The sequence below is a fragment of the Anoplopoma fimbria genome, chromosome 16 (assembly GCF_027596085.1).
Source record: "Anoplopoma fimbria isolate UVic2021 breed Golden Eagle Sablefish chromosome 16, Afim_UVic_2022, whole genome shotgun sequence".
In the NCBI taxonomy this organism is placed as follows: domain Eukaryota; kingdom Metazoa; phylum Chordata; class Actinopteri; order Perciformes; family Anoplopomatidae; genus Anoplopoma; species Anoplopoma fimbria.
Window position 1 is genome coordinate 11263035 of NC_072464.1, and position 22836 is coordinate 11285870.

At 42.8% G+C, this 22836-nt stretch overlaps 1 protein-coding gene across 1 annotated transcript in view; it reads right to left on the bottom strand.

Moving 5' to 3' along the window:
- Nucleotides 1–6335: 6335 nt before the first annotated feature.
- The window catches only part of LOC129104642 (anosmin-1), a 38412-nt gene continuing 21911 nt past the window's right edge, over nucleotides 6336–22836 (bottom strand). Inside the window, exons 5-14 of the mRNA XM_054615422.1 lie at nucleotides 20283–20467; nucleotides 19793–19922; nucleotides 17160–17365; nucleotides 15352–15496; nucleotides 13981–14127; nucleotides 11355–11443; nucleotides 10050–10221; nucleotides 9377–9597; nucleotides 8573–8714; nucleotides 6336–7530 (exon numbers count right to left, since the gene is read on the bottom strand). Of these exons, the coding sequence (XP_054471397.1) occupies nucleotides 7472–7530; nucleotides 8573–8714; nucleotides 9377–9597; nucleotides 10050–10221; nucleotides 11355–11443; nucleotides 13981–14127; nucleotides 15352–15496; nucleotides 17160–17365; nucleotides 19793–19922; nucleotides 20283–20467 (1496 nt within the window). The 3' untranslated portion in view covers nucleotides 6336–7471. The remainder of the gene's footprint in view (nucleotides 7531–8572; nucleotides 8715–9376; nucleotides 9598–10049; nucleotides 10222–11354; nucleotides 11444–13980; nucleotides 14128–15351; nucleotides 15497–17159; nucleotides 17366–19792; nucleotides 19923–20282; nucleotides 20468–22836) is intronic.

Sequence of the window (22836 nt, forward strand, 5' to 3'; positions counted from 1 at the left end):
ATGTATAACTCTTATGAAATAGGACATGGTATAAGTGTGATATATGCCATCCTGCTCTGCTCCCTGTCATCCTCACCCTCTGAGACAAACAGGACCAGGATGTGTCTCCAAGCATGCAGAGGCACAGGAAATGGTCATGAAAATATAAGAGGTGGCTTTTACAGCAATGTACAAGCAATCTCCTAACGTGTTTTATAGGCTTTGTTCAGAGTTAGTAATGTATTTAATATTGTTGCTTTATAGATCAGTAATAGCCTATTCACAAAAACAAAGTTTGGCCAGAGTTGAAGGCTTTTTAGAAAATTTAAAAGCTGTGAAACTTTATTAATGTGGTAGTAACATACTTAATATGGCTTATTTGTTATTGAGTAAGTACTAAAGGCTTATTTCACTACAACAGTCCTGTTTTTGGCCCTTTTCAAATAGACGGCAGTAGAAACATGTCAGGAAACGAGGGGAGAGTAGGATGGGGGGATTGACATGCAACATAAGCCCCCTCGCCTGAAGCGACACAGTTCCTGGTTGGCACGGACCGGTAACCCCTAGGTGACCAGGGTGCCCTCATGGTCTTCTTAATGCATTAAAGAACTAGATAAAGACAAAATAAGATATGCTGTAGGACGATATATACAACCACCAAGGGTTGTTTTTGCTTAGATTGTTCTTACAAGTGGTTTCTCACTTGTACTTTTATAAACCCCTTACGACCAAATAGTTCTAACAAGCAGATATCAGAAATCAAATTTGCATGAAGTGTATCTGTGTAGTGTGGAGAATGCTCGGAAACTCTCACACCTAGATCTAACATTTAGGTTTTTTTGTTTGTTTGTTTGGTTCTTTGTAAGGACTTTACTGACTAAAGCCAAAGTATCCAGTCCACCAGATCGAACAGCTAAGACGCCGACGACCAGAGAGTAAGAGCAGTTGACTTTCGCCAGCCAGGCCCTCTGTTTGACATCATGTTTTGTTAATGAGAGCCAGCTGCCCACAACATCAGCATTCAACTTCATACCAGCATTAAAAAAAAAAAAAAAAAAAAAAAAAAAGAACATGAAAGTTAGGGCCTTAAACATGTCCAGATTCCTTTGTACGCCACGGGCAGAACCAGCCTGCTCGTCAGCATTACAATCAATGGTGCCTGTGATCATCAAGGGGGGAAATAAGTTCCTAGCCTTGGAGGGCACACACACATAGACAGACATGACAAAATACTGCATATTCATTATATAAACATTGCGGTATGCTGAGCCATGTGCCGGCTTTGTTTTTAATGTATCTAGATCAACGTCTTCATACAAAATAAAAACAAAAAATCTGATTATCCTGGTGCTTATTTATTTGTGGAGTCAATTGCTGCTCCATGTTTTCGGCGGCCTGTAAAAGCTTTTGTGATTATACATATAAGCCGTTCTTTTACAGAGAAATCAATTCCATGCTCCCTTTTCAGCCCCATGCTTCATTTTGATTTTCTACGCACAACCAATTGATTTTAACAGAATCTTTTTGACAAATATCTCAGGGCCTTTATTCTGAGCAATACTTACCTCTGATGCCATCTTTCTATAAGTAAACAGGAACATTGACTATTTTGGGTATGAGCCAGATGTTGATCACCAGCAGTCCTCCCACATGAAGAGAGAACACTACACACAGACAAATGGGTTGACTGTTTCAAAGATAGCCTTCGCTAATCTGGAAAAATCAAGACAGAGACAAGATAAACGGAGACAGAGCAGATTTTCTTCCGAGAAATCTCTGATTTAAATTGTGCAACTGTGATTGCGCTGAAGGAAGAACCAGATTTGTTTGTTTATTGTAAAAAAATAAAAGAGTGCATGGACTTAAAACTTTAATCAGTTCCCAGAACACATTTTTCACAGTATCTTTTCCTATCACGCAAGTTTATTTGGACATACTGTGCTGAAGCACAGTGTTTACACATCACATTATGCCTGGCATAATTTCCTCTGCTACTGTAACAGCCACTTTGGATTGCAGATGCATCATCCTATTAACACCTTTGAATTAGTGTTCAGAGCACGAGACGTGTTTACAGTCTCTGATGCTGCTCCTGCCTTGTGGAGTGTTTAGCGGCAGGCCAGCAGGAAAAGTGAAGCGAGCTCTGTTCTCCCCTGACAATATCTATTTCAACATCCTCTGTGTGGATTCCGTCTGAACTCAACCCCTGACCTTTTCCCTTGTCCCCGAGCCTGGGGCCTGCCCCCGCGCTGCCGTCCATCCTCTTGGGTACACGCTAACCTGTGAACTTTGCCTCGCCTCTGAGGCCCCGGCTACTGACCCCGCGCACTGACTTCACTGGAGAAAAAGAACACAAGACGGAAAGTTGCCCCTCATAGCTACAGTCACGCCTGAGGGGCGAATTGTATGGTGAATAAAGCAGACACCAGCCAGCGATCCCAATTGATAAGCGTCAGCTGTTGTTGTAGTTATTACCTATAAATTGTATCATTAAGAGCTCTATTACGAGCTCATGTAACACTGGATTGAACACAATGAATAGATGATACAGCAGATCAAACTTCATTAATTAGGTGCGGGTCATTTGGGTCAACGTGTTTATTCTCAGGAAGGAGCATTAAGGAGATTAACACTAATCAGAGGGGATTATAACTTCTATTACCCAGCTGGATGGTGCTTTTCCTGACTGATCTCTCCACTTTGTACGGCTGTGGAGAAGGATGTTTGGTTTGGACAGAGGGATCTGGATAACGACTCCTCTGGTGACATTTTCTTTAGTAAACACAAACATACTGGACCTCTCGCTTACCTTTGACCCAAACTCCAAAGGATGGCAAATCCTTTGAACAAAGTGTGTTTCAGCTCAAGATAATGGAAATGTGTTTCTCTTTGTGAAGCTCTTAATGTTGAGATGTGTTGTTCAGTATACAGTGTGAAGCATTCATATAGATCAAAAGACCCAGCAGTAAAAGCAGTTAGAATTAGATCCAGCTCAACTAGAGACTTACATGTTGATGCAATATAAAAAAAACCAATAATAATAATAAAATTAAAAGGTGATTCAATATGTTGCTAACGACAACACGTCTATATAGTGTCCCAATATATGTCACTACAACAGACACACAAGAGCTGAATCAATAGCTTTCTGACAGTGTCAACAAAAATAAACATTATGAGATTCGAATTATTGGAGAGCTATGGTTCTAGACTGCATTTGATTGCACAGGTGTATCGTATAAGCTGGTAACTTTGTTTGAACAAAATAATTTTGTTATGGTTTTATTATAGCAGCTCGGCAGCTGACTTGTACAACCCTAGAGAGCTTTTCCAGACACAGAGACTAAGAAATAACGCTCCCTGTGGAGGCACAGAGGCAAAGGAAATTGTTACTAAAAATAAAAGGCGGTGGAAAAACCAACACATTATCTGTCCGCCTTTGGATGTGCTGAGGTTTTTCACTTCAATGTCCTGGCAGTACTGCTTTTCAATCACAGCACTTATCGAGCTTCTCACTTTGTCAGCCTTAAACGAACAAGAGACCAATGCTAAGCTTATCAACAGTGTTGTAGTTCTAGTGCTTGCGTAATGTGTGGCATGTTCTCAGGTCTGCCCGTGTGTTCTGGTCTTTATTAGACTTAGACTGAACATCTTTTGAGGGCCTGACAGGGAGATCCTTTCATGTGTCCCCTGCCTGGTCTCACTCACCAGAGCCTAACCAGAAACATGCCACTGCCCAGGGCAAGGTCAGATTTTTCACCATACTGCAGCATTAAAGCAACATTGCTTTTCCTAATGGAAGGGGGGGGAATCACAGGTTATTTTTCATCAATCTCACAGACAATATATTCCATCTCATCATATTGAAATGAGTGCCAGCGCAAATGGATGTAGTCCATGTGGCAGTAATCTGGAACAAATGCTTGGCTCCGCTCGATGATCTCACTGACCTGAAACTCACATGAGACTAACATTTGCTTTCAAATCGTTCAGGTTACGATCTGTGTCATCTGAAAAGGGAAAGTAATGTCCAATCCATTTCAGTTTTTTGCCTCATACTTCAAAGTCATGCTCGGATCGTACCCATCATCAAAATTTAGATTCCGCCCATCCTTTAAGGAGTAATGTTACAGCTGCTCCGTCAACTATTCTAGGATGACCCATAAAAGTGGCTTAGATTTGATAAATAGTAATGCATGGCTCATTGCAATGTTAATCTCCAGAACGGGTGCAAAGGGGTCAGAGGAAATGTGTGGGAGAAACAGACTATCTTTGTTGCGCTCCTCTGAATGGACTCACTGTGTTGTTCTCAATTCTAATAAAATGAGGGCTAATGTCAACCAGGAGACGGGTAAATATTTGATTGACCGGGATTATTCGAAGAGCCAAATGAATAATATTGTTTTCAGAAATATAATGTTCAAATTTGAAAAGCGATATCCCCTGCCTGACTTTCACAATAGGGATGTAATGCCATGCAAAGTGAATAAGCCCTCACTGGCCTTGTACCATAAAAGACAAAGCTTTTGTTCTGACGACTGGCCCATTATTTAGTTGTTGCATTTTTTTCCCTTTCTTTTATGTCCCCGGAGACTTGGACGTCTTGCAACATGCCTCAAAAGAGCCTGGAGGCCCCCTTTGTTTTGAGGTTTTCACACTTGAGGGCCATGGTATTTGGTGTGTGTAGAGAGGGACTGTGACAGCCTGAATGGGAGAGGGGCTTGGCTGGCTCGCACAGAAAAGGAGCCTTGGCTAAACACTGGCCCGGCTCCTAGAAAAGAGAGAGGGATTAGCGTGCACAGACCAAGAGGAACTAATCTCCTGTGACATAATAGAACTGTACATAAACAACATCCCTGAGAAGTGAGCGGTGAAGCATTGACTGACTGAAGAGGCTGAGTGTGTGAAAACAAGGGCTCAGAATAATTTGTCGCTCGCCGTGGAAAATGGTGACGTGAACTGACTTCCAATCTAAACAATCGAAAAATCTCTTCACAAACACACACTTGTGAAAGCACGCACACGCACAATAATGCAAACACACAGACATAATCAATACAGAGCATGATTTTAAACTTAATTTAAACTTGACATATTTGCAATATTTAATTGACACTGATTAACTTCCAACAGCAGAAAAGTAAAGTGTCCCTCTGCTTGCAGCACATTGGAATAATAATTGTCTTTTTTGGGACACTCTTTTCCCTTAGGTGTATCTAAGGCAAATTGCAAATGCACATGGCTCAGGGGGGTTAAATAAACAACACTCATAAAAATGCATCAGTTCTCGGCTGGAACTTCAAACTGCACCAACTGGAAACGTTAAGAACAATTAAAATGGATTTCTATTTGTTTTTCCTCCGTGTACATTTCTGATGACTGGATTCATTTGTTACTTTTGTGATGATTTTTGGAAAAATAATGTATTTAATTGATCTGAATGCACTATTTGTTTTATTCTGTTTTCTTTTTTTTAATCTATGAAAGAGTAGAGATGAAGTCCAAGCACTGATGGATTCTTTTTTTTATAACAAAAACCTTTCTTTTGAAGTCCAAAATGACAGGTTTGGCATATGCAGATGCACGTGGAAACTCTGAATACTCAACTATTGAGGATACTGACAGTGCAAGTCAGTTATATAACAACTGCTCTAGTTCCCTGTTGGCGATGAATGCACTTCTTGAAGGTTTCTTTGGTCAAAATGTCTGCAAAATAAACTCTAATGTAATGAAAACGCCAACATTTATTCGTGGTTTAAATTAACCCTAATATAAATGAAACTAACATTAAGAATGTAATGTAACTTGCCTGGATACAAATGATAAAACATATAATATGTATGCAATATTTCACACTTTACTGCATGTGCTCCATTCAGGATTACTGTATGTGTCTTATTCCGACATACACAAGTAACTTTAAACATAAAAATCATACACTCCACATATATGGGACTAACTCTCAGAGTGTCACTCTTGGCTTTATTTGCTTGTAAACAAATTCCACTTTTCATTTCATGAGGGTGAAAGGCTGCTGAGCAGAGGAGGGATTGAATGCTTTTCTAACACACAAGTGCTCTGAGAGGCAGAGTATTTTGTTGCAGGATGACCGACCTCAGCGATGGTAAATCCACTCGGTCTGTTGAGCTCGATGACCTGTTTATTTGGACTTGCAGAGTGAATGTATCAGGCTCCTGGACCGATCAGTGAATATGTTGTACTCAGAGTCGGCCATGACGGCTTTTACAGCCAAAATAAGCAACATTAACTGCCAAAAAGTTGAGCACTAGGAGGAGAAGCATGTCTATTTACTGTTCGCTGCAGCTCAATTAAACAAACAGCAAAGGGAACTGGTTAAGGATTATTTTATTACTTAGCATTTTGTACAGTTTCTACCATGGAAAAATAACATGTAACATAAGACTGTATTTACAATTCCATTTTTACAAAATGTCTTTACAAGATTTTTTTGCCGGTTCAAAAACTTGAGACTAGAACACAAGGAACATACACATTCACACACATCCAAACCAAACTTTGTAATACACACATAAATAAATATAGACATTCACTGACTGTTCCACGACAAATATTTCTACAGCCAAGAAGATGTACAATTCATCATTTCCACACAAGTTATAATTTCATTAATAAACATTACGTATTACTCCCAATATAATTCTTTGTTAATCTGTTAATGAAATATTGCTAACATACTGAAAAGAGGTAACACAGACATTATTTCATGCCTACAGAATGCTAACGGTTGTCATGCAAGACCATTACAAGCTTTCAATTTGAAGCAAGTAATTCATTTACAGTTCAAAAAATCAAATGTACTACATGCAACATACTATGTGAATTATATCCTGGGTTAGACAACAATGACTTTAGTTACATTATCCATCAGTACTGACTGTATGCCTAAGCGCCGCTTTAATGGGTAGCACAAAATAAATAAATGAATTCCTACTTTTCTTTCTTCATGAATAAAAAATGTTTTACAGTTCTGGCATTTCCTGCCATCCATGCTCAATCACCTTTTTTTTTTTTCTTTAGACCAAGGCCATAATCGCTTGTTGCTGATCAACCGCTTGAATTTAAATTGTATTTATATATTATGGCTGCTTATGAGGACAGCTGGATCACAACTATTGAAGGGGTTCCCATAACTTACTAACCTGATGATTTGGGGATGTGTTTGGGGAGCTGTGTACTAACAAACGCAGAATATGAGACCCTAGCAGTATAAATTTCACTGTACAGACCAACCCGTCCGCTGACATGTACCAGTCAAGGGAAAGGGGTTAAGAAGGAATAGCTGATGTGTTGTGGAGCCAGGAGAAGATGGACCCGTATTTCACAAGCAGAGGGGGTCAGTTCATGGTCTGGTGCGCTGTGTTTCTGTTTGGTTCCACACATTCCTTCCCTGACAGACAGGAGCAGAGAGCCACTGGTGCTTCTCCCTATTGGGTTTGCCTCGACTTGCAGCTCAGTGCCTTTCTACCGATGGCTTCTGGTGGTGGGAGTGGTGCTGCCGGAGTCTGGGTCCTAGAAAAACACACAAGCAGTATAAATGTGCTTGTTTTTGCTACTCATGGCAGTGTTTAAGATGTTATCTAGGTCATAAACACGTTTTACATCCTCTCTTTTTGCTGAGCTAAACACCCAGCGTTAATTGTGTCTTCTTTGTACAAATGATGTTGCCTAACACAATAAAATATGGCGGAAGCACAGCATCTTTTCTTAAAACTGCTGATTTTTCTGGTAACTTGGAGGCTTCAGGAACAAGCTGTAAACATCGACATATTATCTCTTTTTAAAAATGATATGGCGAGCTTGTTGAAATTTGTTTAGAGTTGTGTTTCTGGAACTCTGAATGTAAGATCAATATCCACTCTTCTTTAGGCTTTATTTTGCTCTCCACCAATTAATTGAGGGAAAAATATCAAACTCTTCAGCTGCTTAATGCTTCACTATGTTCCCTAGCTTGGCGTTTTGTGCTGGACAGGTCGCCTAACGAGACATTTTTCACTGTAAACAGCTGCTTGTTGTGTCTGGAAAACGACACGGGCCACAAACCAAGCTGAAAGATACGACAACGCAGGGAACTGCTGCATTTCTCTGTGGGTTCATCGCTTCACATACAAGTAGACATGTGACATGAGCCATTGTTGATATTAATAGTTTGACATTTTGGGAACTATGCTTATAAGCTTTCAGGTAAATTATTATTTGTGCCAGACCAGTTCTTTGCTCTGAGCAGTTGCCGGGTAGCATGTTAATGAGTGAGCTCTAGGGGTGTGTGTAGGCTAGCTGTTTCTTCCTGTTTTCCTTCCTCTATGAGCTAAACAAACCAGCTGCTTGCTATACCATTATATTCATTGCAGATGTCAGAGTGGTATCTATCTTCTCATCTAACTCTCCGCAGAAAGCAACTATAAAAATTAAAACTATGGCTTTAAAGGATAGATGAAAGATCTACAGCATGCTGTTAGCACGGAGCAGAAACAGCCACTGAATAAAACCAAACACAAACTTTAACAGAAAAAAATCACATAAGAGGACGTGATGGAGAGTCAGAGTGACTTACGGTGTTGAATGACTGGTAATATGTTGGGGGTCTGAAAGGTCTTGACAGTGGCAGGACCTTCCCCTCCAGTTGTTATGACCTGCACCTCCAGTCTGTAGTAGGTGGAAGCTCGCAGGTTGGACACAACGAGCAAGTTATGATCCTGCCAAGCAAAGGGGGAGGGGAGCAGCAGAAGACATACAATCAGCTGACATACAACAGAACACGCTTTTGAATTTGACAGGACTTTGAATGGGCCGTAAAACAGAGTAGTATCGGCCGCACAGCTGTCTTTGCACAAGCCACAGACAAAAACAAAGACTTTGTTTTCATTAGGCTTGCTGTCTCTCCTTCTTTGCTGCCAGCTTGATAAAGTGTGCGGTGGGTGGTTATATTTATAGATGAGCTCCAGAGGCTGGGAGGTGCAGATAGGCGGAACGTGTTGTTGATGGAGCCGATTATGTCAAAGAGCCGCTTTTTCGGCGCTCTCACGGAGGATGAAAGAGGAAGATGTGCAGGCAGATGAAAATGTAGAGGAGGAGAACTTCCAGCAGGACACAACACTTCCTCAGATCTCTCCCTGCGCCTGTCTACACTCTGCCTTATTCCAAGATTTGTGCAAGGAGGCCACGACAATGTTATCCTAAAATCACCCTCACTTCTGACAGATGCTGTGAAATGAGATGCTGAAAATAGAACATACCTTCCTACGAGGGACAATTTACAGACTATATATGAGAGCATGGTCCCTGGGATAAGGGAAACATATTCAATTGGCAGCATTTAAAAACAGCCTTCACTCTATGACTATATATATAGACTTACTGGAGGCAGGATCTGGGACTGGGAAATGATGCTGTTGGGCAGGCTGTTTTGCCGGCTTTCCGTGGTGATCTCGGCCCAGGTGACCTGGAAGCCTGTGATTCGCTGATGGGGGGCCACCCTAGACACACGCCACAGGAAGTTGCCGGTGATGTTTCCCTCAACGATGGAGAAAGAGGCAGTCAGGTTCTCTGGCTTGGCCAAAACCTTTGGAACCCCTGGAGCTGTTAGAAGAAAAGGTGGTTTCAGTCAGGGTCATGATATTAAACAAATAGTTTGACATTCTGGGAAATGCGCTTTCTGGCCAAGATGTAGATGAGAAAATAGATACCACTCATGACTGTAACAAGTGAGCTTTGAATGCGAGGTTTGTTACCTTTGGACAGAGTTAGGCTGATTGTTTCCTCCTGTTCCCAGTCTTTGTGCTAAGCTTAGCTAACATGCTTTTGATGGTAGCTTCATATTTACGCTACACACATGAGAGGGACATCTATCTTCTCCTTTAACTCTTGGCAAGGAAGAGAATAAGTGCATTTCCTGAAATGTTGAACTATTCCTTTAAGAGTGTATAGATTTTGTCCAATATCGGGATAATAATATGCTACTGTGTCTGTTTTCTGTGTCAGCACAGATCAATTTCAATATGGCCTGTACGCATCAAACAGCTGTTACTCACCTCCCTCGCCCAGGCAGGGGATGTGTTTGTGAGTCTTGCTACGGATCGTAGCACAGGATGGTGTGAGGAAGGTGGTGCTCTCGTCCTTGGAGCGTCTCTTGGACTTCAGCATGTGAACGGTGACTTTGTACTTGCAGGAGAACAGCAGGCCTGGGAGGTTGATGTAGTTCTCCTGAGCCAAGAAACACATTATTCAGCCCTGATGACTTTGACATGTCACCCAGGTCAGGTCCCATGGAGCTTCAGAGATAATTAAATACACAGCGCCGGGGCAGATCACATTCCCGCTCAGGCCTCAGGAACATGCCCCACATTACAGGACCACTTTGAACACTCACATGGTTGGGGTTAGACCACTATCCTCCTATTCAACTTCCAATATAAATGATTTTTTTATAGCTTCCACATGTGGTATAAACACAACTTAATTAAGTCACAGCAACCAAAGTGAATTTTTAAAACAGAATGGCCTGTAAATCCCTGTTAATGAAGTCTGTGCTGCAGTTTAACACTTAACGGTAATTTCAAACTTAAATCATCTATTGATCCTAACAAAAAACTGCCTTTCTCATCTCATTCGAGGAAACAAAAAAAGAATCTCGCTGACTAGTGGATTTAGATCTTGCATTTGCAATAAAGAGGTTCTGCATTAATAGGCAGCCCCTTGAGAGTGGGTGTGTATATATTCTCTCTGATATGAAACAGCTTTGATTAAAAGGGAATGAGGCGCTGCGCTCACATAAAAGCACTAGCCTGGAATCCTTCCCAGCGATCTATAGAAAATGGAAGTATATTTCCTAGCAACCAGAGCGCCGGTCCCCAAAGAATGTGTTGATTGCCAGGCCTCTGCCATCCTGTATCAGCCTGAGCCCAAGCAGTTAACCCCCCCCACCCCCAGACTCTCCAAACCCCTGCACAGACTCTACTGCACGCAACGAGACAGCCCCATGCACAGCGCATTGCTGGGGCCGTTGTAGGTGAATGATCGCCCATTCCGGGAAACATTGTTTTAGTAAATGCGTTTTATTGGCCAACACACCACATGCCTGACCACACGACTGACTCATAATATTCGAAACAACAGCCGCTGATTTGCCCAGTGCAAATCCAACACAACAGGGCTTCAGGCTCACTCCATGAAGTTGTTTTCTTTTAGCGCTGCTGTCCTTTCTAAGCATCAGACAAAAGGTTAGGCTCGTGCTTTGCATAGCACAGAGCTGCTGATCATGCCGAAGCTCTTTGCGTTGCACTCTGTGATCTGACCCGCAGCTGGAAGTTTGTGTGAAACGGCTGCTGGAGACTGACCTGTGTGACTGATTTCTCCGGTCCTCGGGTCTCGTTGTGGCTGCAGTACTCCGGCATCCACTGGACATGGTAGCGACTCACGGTGGGGTCTGAAAAAAAAGGGGAGGATGACAAGAGAGAATATGTCACATTACTATTAATAAAAGACACAAACCAGATCTTTATTAGAACAAGATGTACTTCGTTATTAATCATAAAAGTATTTATTAAGGAGCAGAATGGCCCTGTGTCACTGTATTAATTACGAGTGTCTAAATAATTAGTGTACCAACAAAGAATCTACTGACAACAATTTCTTTATGAAGCAGAAATGGCAAATATTTACTCTTCTCTTTATATTAACACAAATTGTGCATTGGGCTGTATTTTTCATTATGGTGTACAATAAACTAATCAATAATCACAGTCATCCTTCAGCAAGACACTGAACTCCATTGTGTATGCATGAAAGTTTAACTTGCTTTTGAAAAAAGCCTCAAATTAATGTCAAAAAGTCGCGTAAAAAGTCACGTAAAGGGAAAAAACTGTCCCTCTACATCTGAAATGTTGCATGGTTAACGTAAAGTAGCCATCGATATCTTAAAATTGTACCTTAGTACAGTACTGGTGTAACTGTTCATAGTTATGTAACACCACGGCAACCACTAAACATTAATCGGATATCAAAAAACAATTCAACAGGCCGAAATGATTAACTGATGGGTATCTCCCAAATTACAACACTCCCTATCTGAGATCTGATATCACTATTTCAATTACTGATATTCACAATAACGTATGACTCTTAAAATAAAAAACATGAAAGGACTTCCTTCTTTATCCTTACATTAGTTTATTAACATGATTTTTCTGCTTCCTAAACCTTTCGCTGAAGGCTCCATTCGCAAACCCAAACCTAATTTAACTTTAACTTTAAGGATTTGCATTCTCATCAGTGGAGAGAGAGAGAGCCTTGGTCATGCTAGGACACAGTAGCTCTCGTCCGCTTCATTAATGTACAGAAGCTCATCAGCAGTGTTTATCTGCCCATCACCCTCATCTTACGCTGCTAGATTTATTATTAATTTCACTGTGTGGCTTGGATATGTGAAATACTTCTCCGATTAATAATTGAGTTATGCTATGTTTGCCCCCCCTCGGCGGGGGCCTGGGTTGTGGTGGGGAGATAAAAGGGGTCCTTTGAAGGCTTAGACACAGATCTGGCACGTGGAGCCCCTGAGCTCTTTGGAAGCAGAAGAGAGGAATTACAGGGAACCGGGAAATCCGGAAAAAAATAAACAAGATATGCTTAGCCGGGTCTGAAAGAGAGGGGAAGTGGTATGTAATAGAAAAAACGGGACATGGAAATCAGGTAGGGAACAGAACCTCAGCAGTGTTCGATAAATCATGACTGGAGGCGAGCCTAAGAAGTGCCGCCACTGCCGGGCCGCTGTCTTTTGTCTGGGTGTTGGGCAGACAGCGATATATTATCTGAGCTGCTGTACAGTACGGTTCTCTTTCGTCTGCTGGAGACAACCCAGAGGGCCCGGCTGCTGAGGATCACAGAGACAATGAGTGAGAGTTTAATCACGGTTCAGTTAACCTGTCCCTTCTCTCTGTCACACAAACCAGATGTCCAGAGACTACAACTCGCCAGGCCATCTGCATGTCTGTGTGTTTACAGTAGTGGAACCCAGAGTTGTCAGAGTCAAAGCCAGGGTCATCCCTCACACTAATGAGTGGCAGTGGCACACACACACGCACACACACACACATGCACACGCTTCGGACTAGCACTGCAAACAAGAGACAGAGAGAGAGAGAGAGAAGCTGGACCAGGATTTACTTTGCACTGCAACACTGTGATTCCCAAGCCACACTTGATCCCCGTCAGCATCACTCAGCTCTCTGAGTCCAGGCCAACCTCACTAACAGCTCTGGGCCAACTCTATCTTCCCCTTCTGTCTCTCTCTCACTCTGATTCAGCAGTTGGGTGTCTCACCAGGCCTCTCCTTCAGCCAGGGTTTGCATTCTTGACTCCAAGATGTGGAGTTTGGCTTAGGCGATGACATATATTAGTAACATAACATAGACCAGTGAATGGGACTTGACAGGTTACCCTGAGAGCATGGCTTTCAAGGTTTCCATATTTCCACTCTTGGTGAGGAGTTGGGGAATGGATGCTGCTGGGACAGGCATTCCTATAGGCTTTAACCCCTTGCGGTGCTGCAAACCCACGACTGTTTCTGTTCCCGATGACATCAGGTCTTGTAAAACAAAACTCTAATGCGAGGGCGAGGATCTATTAAATACAGCTGTCAATAAATCCAATCGCACGGCTCCGGCTCGGTGTGTTTATTGTTCTTGTTACTAAACGGTGGCTTTGCTCTAACAGTCCATGTGCAGGTTTACACCAATTTTGCACAGCTCTCACATTACTCAGCTCCTACAATGACACATTGTTTCATTTATTGCATTTACACCATCTGATACCACATTTATAAAAAGGAATCTTCCATTGTTTGAGTTACTGAGAATCGGTCATAACACTTAATTATGGTGTACATGAGTCACAGTGATTGATGGGCATAATGGGGTGCTAATTGGATTCTAACAAAGCTGTAAATCAATACAGTAGAGTACATACCTCCTCGGTTCTTCCAGTAGACACGGACCTGCAGCTGGCCATCCTGGTAGAAGGGTGTGCCTACCTCCAGAGGGCCAGAGGGGCGTTTGGCCAAGGTCGAACCAAGAGGGGATATCTCCTCCTTCTTTGACTTGAGCACCGATTTAACTGGGAAGAGAAAGGAGAAATATTTGCTGCCGTAGCTAAGACACTGATTGTGCTGGGGCAAACTCCCCAGCAATTATTTCTTTGTAATATCACAGCAGTTACAACTCGTTCTTTATGCATTAACATGTCGGAACTGGATGGGTACACACGGAACTGCGTAACACTGCCAAGGTTAGAGGTTCAATTCCCTCTAGAGCCACCAATGCTTAAAGTGCACAAACTTGGAGCACTGAGGCTTGTTTTGTGATTCCTAAACACGCAGGAGCTTCGACTGAATGCAGATGTGCTGTCCTTGGCCATTTCTGCTTTTTGCAATTCTCATGATGATTGTTTGCCTGAAGTCTCTCAGTGATTTAGTCGAATTCAACTCTCCAGCAAAACAAACAAACAAAAAGAAAATTGGATTGTGCTAGATTGATTCAGCCAATCCCATATGGATCTGCAATCACAAAACTGCAGCTCTAACAAGGTTGTTTTTTGTATTTCAGTTAGTGCATGACCCTGCATGAGACTCTTAATTGCACTCACTACCCATGATTTGGTTGCTGCATGACCTTGGCTGTGTCACTTTATGAGTCAACCATTAACCAAAACTAAGGTAATTTGGACAAAAGTGATCACCAAATGGAAAATTAGAAAGACCAAGTGTCTACAGCTACGCTAACTGCAGATTTAGCATGTTAAACATCTTGATTTAGCATGTTAAACATCTTGTTTTAGCGTGTAAGCATGCTAGCATTTGCAAATTTGCACCAAACAACAAGTACAGTTGAGGATGATGGGAATGCATGAGTTTGGCAGGGACTTGGTCATAAAGTGGACAAAGTGATATTTTGATCTGATGATGATGCAAGATTAAAAGTCAGGGGGTCACCAAAGTGATTACAATCTATCCTCAGAGGGACACGAATATCTCTGCCAAATTTTTATCAATTTCGACAATCCATTCAGTAGCTCCCCATTTCCATTTCCCTCAAGTCACATAAGTTAACATGCTGGCGCTAGAGGATTAGTAAGAGGATCTCCAAAGACATTTGGATTAATCTTCTGCGGACCATAAATGTCTACAAGATTTCATGGCAATCAATCCAATATTTATTGAGTTTTTTTAGTCTGGACCAAAGTGGAGAACCGACAGACTGACATTGCCATCCCCAGTGTCTAAAAAACGCATACTAAGTCTGACAGCTGAATTATGGGAAAAAAATTAGCACCAGTGTTTACCTGACTCATTATTCATGGAGGTGCTGAAGTGGAGAGAAGCCTTGGAGCTCTTCAGGCGCACCTGTCCCCAGTATGTGACGGCCTGCAGCTCCACAGTATAGCTGCTGTTTTGTAGCAGTCCCTCCAGTTCCACCCAGCTCTGAGCCTGCAACAACGGAAAACACTTGCATGTTGGTTTTTGTATGTCACCGCACTGTCACTTGAGGCTCATTTCAAAGCCCTCTCTTGTTGTACCAGTCACAGTTCCAGCTCAGCTCAGCCTGGGCCAGCCGGGGCCTGTGGGAAAGCCCTGCTTATTAAGAACACATGTGGAGCTGTGGAGGGTATCATGGTGAGGAGATAGGCTTCAGGGCCTCGTGAGGGAGCCGTGTTATCAGAGCCTCCCAGGGCTTCCTCACTGTGTTTGACTTGCAACATTCCACCATCAGCGTGAGTTTGATGAATTCTTGTTATTGACTGTGCGTGTTTTGACATTCCTCTACCAGCAGGCTGCTTTCAAAGCCCTGAGGTGCCAAAGTGGAAACCAGTAGTACATGTGTCAATGGGTGTCTGGTGTCTCCCACCTCTATCTCCTCTGTGCCACATCTGCAACGCATTTCATAGACTAATTCAGGAGAAGACTCTATAGAGGTGTGCGTGGACTGTCTAGACAATCTGTCTTTCTGCTCCAGTCTGTAATGAAACGCTTTTCACAGATACTGAACCTCAGGTATGTGCCATCAGGTCAAATGATAATGGATGTATTGTGAAAATGGCTCACAAAACGCTTAAATCAAATATGATTCAGTTATGCGCAGAATAATCTATAATTTGTGAAGACAGTCATATGATTTATCTATAAGGTCAAGGGTTTTATCCTAAAAATAAATATATCTAAGAATGAATACTATCAAAATATTATTCTGTGGCTTTCCGAGTTGTCCAAGCCAGGAAGTCTAACTTTGTAAGCTTGCCTGTTTGTTTAAGATTTATAACCAAATTGCATTTATCCTTTCTTTGTATTGCAAGTGGGGGGCTTTGTCTTTGTTACATCCCTCAAAAAAGGGCGATGAAAACTCTTCCTTCAGTCTGGAGTGTTGAGAATGTTCCAGTAAGCAAACTAAACTGTTCCAAGGCATTTACAGTATGAATCATGGGCATTTCCCTTTTTAAATTATATTTATTTTAATATTAGAAAATGTTTCTTGGATGTTTTGAGACGTTTTGTTCTGTTTTTACTGACTCTTGCCTTGGTTTAAATATACTATAGGCATTCAAGTGAAACATAATAATAGGATATGGAGTATAGTTATATAACTACTTGACTTAGAGACTACTGAGAGCTATGTTAAATATACAACAAATATATAAATAAACCTGTGCACCACTTCTGAAATAGCTGATTACACAATCAAAACAACTGAGTAGGAAAAAATCAAAAGCTCCAAAATACAAACGGGCACAATACAGATCGAGATATTTAAGAAAGAGACCTTGAAATTGTGATTTACAACTATAAATAAGGCTATTTATCACAATGAATGTGTTTTCTTTCAAAGCCTAACAGTTCGTTTAAGGGTTCTTTCATCAGTATATAAAAAAAATGAACAACACATTGAATCATTCTGTGTGTGATTGATAGCCGTGCAAGAATATAAATAAATGCAACTCCTATTCAGTGTTTATCCTTTCTTCCACTGAAGGCCTGCATGGATAATATTTACAGCTATGTGTTGAGGCCAGAGGAAAAGATGCTGAGATAAGCCGTCTTGAGGGAGAGGAAAAAGAAGAGAAAGAACACATCACTTAGAGACGGGTGAGGAGATTACCCCGTTGGTGGTCTTTCTCCTTTTCTTCTTGGATGGCACCATGGACTTGGTGGGCACAGTCCAGCTCCAGAACACTTTGTAGTGATGTACGGGGATATCGGGCTCCTCCGGCAGGGTCCAGTTGAGACGGGCTGTCACCAGGCCTTCATCACCCAGCGTCACGTTGCTGACCCGCAAACTGGTTGGGCTGGGAGGGGCGGATGGATCTGAAAAACATAGCACCAACATGAAACAACACTGTCAGCGCCAACAGATTTTCAGTACATCTGCAGACATTTAGCGTGGAAGACAAAGCGGGCCTCTGGTTCTTGCATGTGACAAATCTTGAGCCAAGGCAGTTGTGTTGCGAGTATAATTTCAGGTCGAACGCATGACAGGCCGAGACACCTTTCACCACTTGTGATTCAGCATTGCAGCCAGAGAGGGGGACCAGTATGACACTGTGTGAAGCAATTAGTCCTCCACTGACAATCTGCCATGCGATGTTATGACAGGTGTCATGTCACGTCCGTGGCAGCGTTCGGCAGGACCGAGAGGGCAGGTCAGGGGTTAACAAACACATGCAGCTCACTTTGGCTCCACACTCCACATTCCTGTACTCTAACTAATGTGTGTGTAAGTCTAGAGTAAAGACGGTTCTGATGTCAGCCTCCTGGTGCAGGAGGAGAGGCAGGACCATATGTCAGACGCCAAACCAGAGGGAATGGCCCCTGTAATGAGAAAATGATTCACGCCACAGCCCCAGTCGGCTCTCCTCTCCTCCTGCCCTCTCCCACCTCAAACACATTTAATCCAGTCAAACAACACAAGTGGACACATCGGCTCCCCATACCAGCTGATGTTGGCTGCGCAAGATAAATAAGCCAGTCAGTTCTTACAAATTGCCCTAACAAAGTATGGTAGTGCAAAATTGCAATCAGATGATATGGCCGTACTATATAAATAACAATGGCATGACAGAATGGTCGGGAGCTCATCAAATCCATGACAGCTCCCATCAATCTATCAACGTTCTGGCACTGATTGGCCTGATTGGAGATCGGTTTCCATCCCCGCAGCAGAATCTTTTTCCCACCTGGTGTCTGGCTCTGTTTGACAGCCATCCAGATCGCTCTGGGGAGTAAATGCATGACGAGGGATTGACAGGGTGGGTCAACACGCACACACATACACACACACACACACACACACACACACACACACACACACACACACACACACACACACACACACACACACACACATACGCCACCAAAACACACCAATACTTTCTGTATTTGGCACAGGTTCTCAGTATTTGGCAGAACATGGTAGTACTTAGGAAGTTTGCCAGTGCTCCACTGCTAAACATCTCTCTATATATGGATGAATCAATTACACAGGTTTGGTAAAGTATGTTGACGTGCATGGTGCATTACATACTTGACCAAATTAAAAAGGTCCACACACATAAAGACACTATTTTACACCATATACCTTTACAGACACTTAACTCAGGGTTGCGTTTGGCTGATCTGGCGGGCCCATGTCTCTGCCTCTACATGTCAAACAAACACACTTTATCTGATCTGGATCAGAGTCAATCCAGACACATTATATTCACAAATCTGTAATCCGTGGGAACCACACAACAATTGGCCTTTGCTTTAACAAATGCCATCTGCAGCACAACACAGGCGTTTAGCGTCATTCAACGCTGAAAGTGCAGAGTACAGGAGCAGAGCAGCGACACAGGATGCCATCGGAGCTTGTTCTCTAATCTGTGGCAAAGATCTGATGTGCGCCTCGGTTACGTCACTCCCTCTGGAAGCAAGACAACACTTGCATTCATTTGAAACCAGCAATATCCTGACTAATTCAGACATATTACATTTTATATGACCGTTAAAAGGGGGAAACCCCTCCTTTGAAGACATAAATAAAGATCTGGTTTCAACGCAGGAAAAAATATGTTTTCCACACCCAGTCGCTACTCATTACTCGCATTCTACTTGGCAACTACATGAATTACAATTTCCACTTAACTCCACTGGATACATGTGTTGAAGCTGTGGAGGGTAAGCTTGTACAATCCAGGTTAACAAGGTTAAATAAAGAATTCAAAGGTTAACTTCCTTAATACAGTTTTGAATAAACACATCTATGCAGCGTGAACCCGAGCAGCCAGAAGGGATAAATGTATGTTTGGCTTTTACCAATCTTATTTCAGTCATAATTTGATTTCTGCTGCTGTCTGTAGGCATGGCGTGGAACAAATTAGAACAAACTTCACCAAAAAAAGAGAGGCAAGGTGCAAAGTGCAGGTGAATAAATACTGATTTTTCTCTTTTTTTAAAGACAAAAGCACCACCACATACACTTGGTTTTTATGACCAGATAACAAGTCAAATCATGTATTTAAACTCTTTCCCAAAGGCTCCACCTGTTCCAAGGTCTTAACCATAACAAATGGAGGGTAGTGGGTGTCAAACAGGAACTTAAGGCCACACACACACATGCATATGTATACACACACACACACACACACACACACACACACACACACACACACACACACACACACACACACACACACACACACACACACACACACACACACACACACACACACACACACACACACACACACTCACCTCTTGAGGAGCGGAAGTGTTTGCTGGGTGCAGTGAAGCCGCGGGTCCCGTGGACATTGACTGCAGCAACTCTGAACTGGTACCATCTGCTGGCTCTGATGTCGGCCAGTTGGACGCGCTCCTCTGCAGTCTGAGGGACAGATGGGGGGGAGAAAAAACCACAGGGGTCAGGGTTCACGCAGGGTCACAGCCCCATGTGAGTTTGCTGCCACATCAGTCATCTGTATGTTTCTCTTTGCCAAAACTTTCAAAGACACTGTGACTGTGAGGAATGTGCAACCGTGTGCAACAGTCTGTCAGTGCACTGCAGCACTTTCACAGCTGCAGCATGTGGCACGCTGGGACATGTGAAACTGACATTTCTTAGTGATCCAAATCCCAAATGTCTGATCAAAAGAATCACACATTTGATGGGATCTACAAAGCAGAAAAACCGCTTAATCTTACTGACGTGCTTCAGTGTTTTTTCCCGTATGGTGTGTAGACCTACCTGTGCCACAGTCTGCCACTCCGTGGCATCATCCTCGCTGGGGTGGATGCCATAATTCCAGCGGCGCTGCACCACATAGAGGACGGGCTCCACGGAAATGTTGAACTTGGAGGACCAACGGATCTCCAGCTGACCCGACGGCTGCTCCAAAAACACCAGATCTTTCCTGGGCTTCAGAGGGACTCCTAAAAGTACAAGCAAGACAGACGATACCGTGACAGCCGTTAATATCACCGCTGTGTGGAACATTGCAGGTGAACTTCAACATGAAATGTGTTGCTTTCCTTTCTTGACTGGAAAGATAAATGACACCATCGGAGTTGGACGGATACAGATTTGAAAATGAGACATGATCTCACTGCAATAGATTTGATTCATGCTGCGGGTCAACAGCATCATCTTTCTACTGTGACAGATAGTGATATTTCCTGGCCAGAGTAACCTGTTTTAGTAGCTGCGCTTCTTAAGTAATGACACGCATAGTTTCAGATTAGGTATGTGAGATGGTGGGCGCACTCTTGTCTTTCTCTCTTGCAGACACAAGATACACCGGTGCAAACATACACACAGGCATTTAAAGTTCCTTTGCATCATTGCACTTCACATTCAGCTTTCCAGAGGAAGTGGATGTGGCCATGTGCAATAAATTAGAGATTTATTAAGTGCAGGACTGGGCCAAATGCTCAGCCAAGTCAGATTGACTCTCTCAAGTAGATTTATTGTGGCGGAGACGTAGTGAGCTGTTGATTGAGCGTTGGGCACAGTGATAATGAGATGGAGATTGGAAAAGCAAGTTTGAAAGTACATGAGAAGGCTGAATACATCCCACAGTTCTCAATAAATCACCTCGAAACTTCAGACCATTATGTTGGACCTCTGTCGCTGTCGAGCGGCCCACCACTGCTCAACATTTTATAAACAGCATTAACACGCGCTCAAGGCTACTGCGGCGTGTCGGTAAACAACCTAATCAAGACTGCGTTTTGTATGCAGAGCGCTTGATCCTCTTATGTCTCTATTCAGTCTTCATTCAAGGCATGTAAAAGTGATTGATGCATATAAAACGCTGGAAGATGGAGGAGGGTCCTTGAGCCACATGCTTATGGAGTCAGTACTTTGTTTTGTCCCGCTGATAACAGCTTTCTGCACACTAACAGCTGGGGGTCATTGTGCTGTGGTTTCACAGCTCTGCGGTGGAGTGTGTGTGTGTGTGTGTGTGTGTGTGTGTGTGGGTGTGTGTGTGTGTGATTTCATGTGCGCGAACAAACATGTCACATTTCCTGTACAATACCGAACACCAAGGTAACCACAGCATTCCTACCTCTCCCTCTGTCTTAGCTCATCTTTCCACAAAGTCACACAAGCACTCCTGCAAAGCACAAGCCACACAAAAATACAAACACACACACACACACACACACACACACCCTCTCTCTTCCGCAATATGTGGGAGGACAGCGAACACTTTCCCTCAGCTTGCTCTTTCCAAAGATAACTTTTGGGTCAGGATTAGTCCAAGAATCATACAGCATTCATTTTTCAATGGCTGCACGCTTCCTCCAAACCGTGATGTAACTGCTGCTGAAGCAAGAGTACGGCGTCCATTCATGTCTTAATCATGCCAACAATTACACTCCAGGAATATAATTCTCTAAACTCACGCACATGCTGTCATAATGACTGCTCTAATTGAAAGTGTTAAGGAAACACTGCAGAACACTGCATGTGGCACGAGGATTTACCGTAATCTGACGGACCGATTAACTGACTGACTTGTTGTGACAGTGCGAGGATAACTCTAGCTGAAAACAATTTCCCTCTGACATCTACATTTTTCACATATTCTTTTATTGTAACCACCCCTCCAGCTCCTTTGCCAGTTTCTCTCACAGTATAGTGAAGAAATGAGCACTGCTTTTGATCAGAAAACCCAAAAGCAACACATAAGTTGGGTTACATCACATGCCATTTCTTCTAAATAAAAGAGAAAATGAGAGAACTAGAGAGAAATATATGAAAACGCTAGACATAAAATAGCCTAATAAACCACCTATCGGCGTCACAACCCCCTCACATACATCTTCGAGACGGCATTACAGAGCTGTGGTTTATTGATGTAAAAAGAAGTAGCTTTGTTGCTCATCAAAGTCCCCCAGTGAGGGGTTTAGTGTCTCAGAGATACTGAAGTTTTTCTCTATCAACGATGTACACGTGGACTGGGTACCCTCACCTGAACGCACACACACACACACACACACACACATCTGAGAGTGATCTGAATGGGGGAAACGCTCCATTTCTCCCCGCTTGTGTTTGCTAATGGCTTCCAGCATCACGGCTCATCATGGCAAAGACTGCACACACGCAGACTTGTGCACACATAGAAACGATTACGCTCTTCAAATCCATGAGCAACTAATTAGACCTTTAACACTGAGGACCAGGACAGGAATTCCATCCAGACTTTCACCAAAACGCTCAGAGTAATTCAGTCTAAATGCAGTGCTGACGGCGGCCCGTCGTGAGCTCAGCGCTTGGACTGAAAATCAGCGTG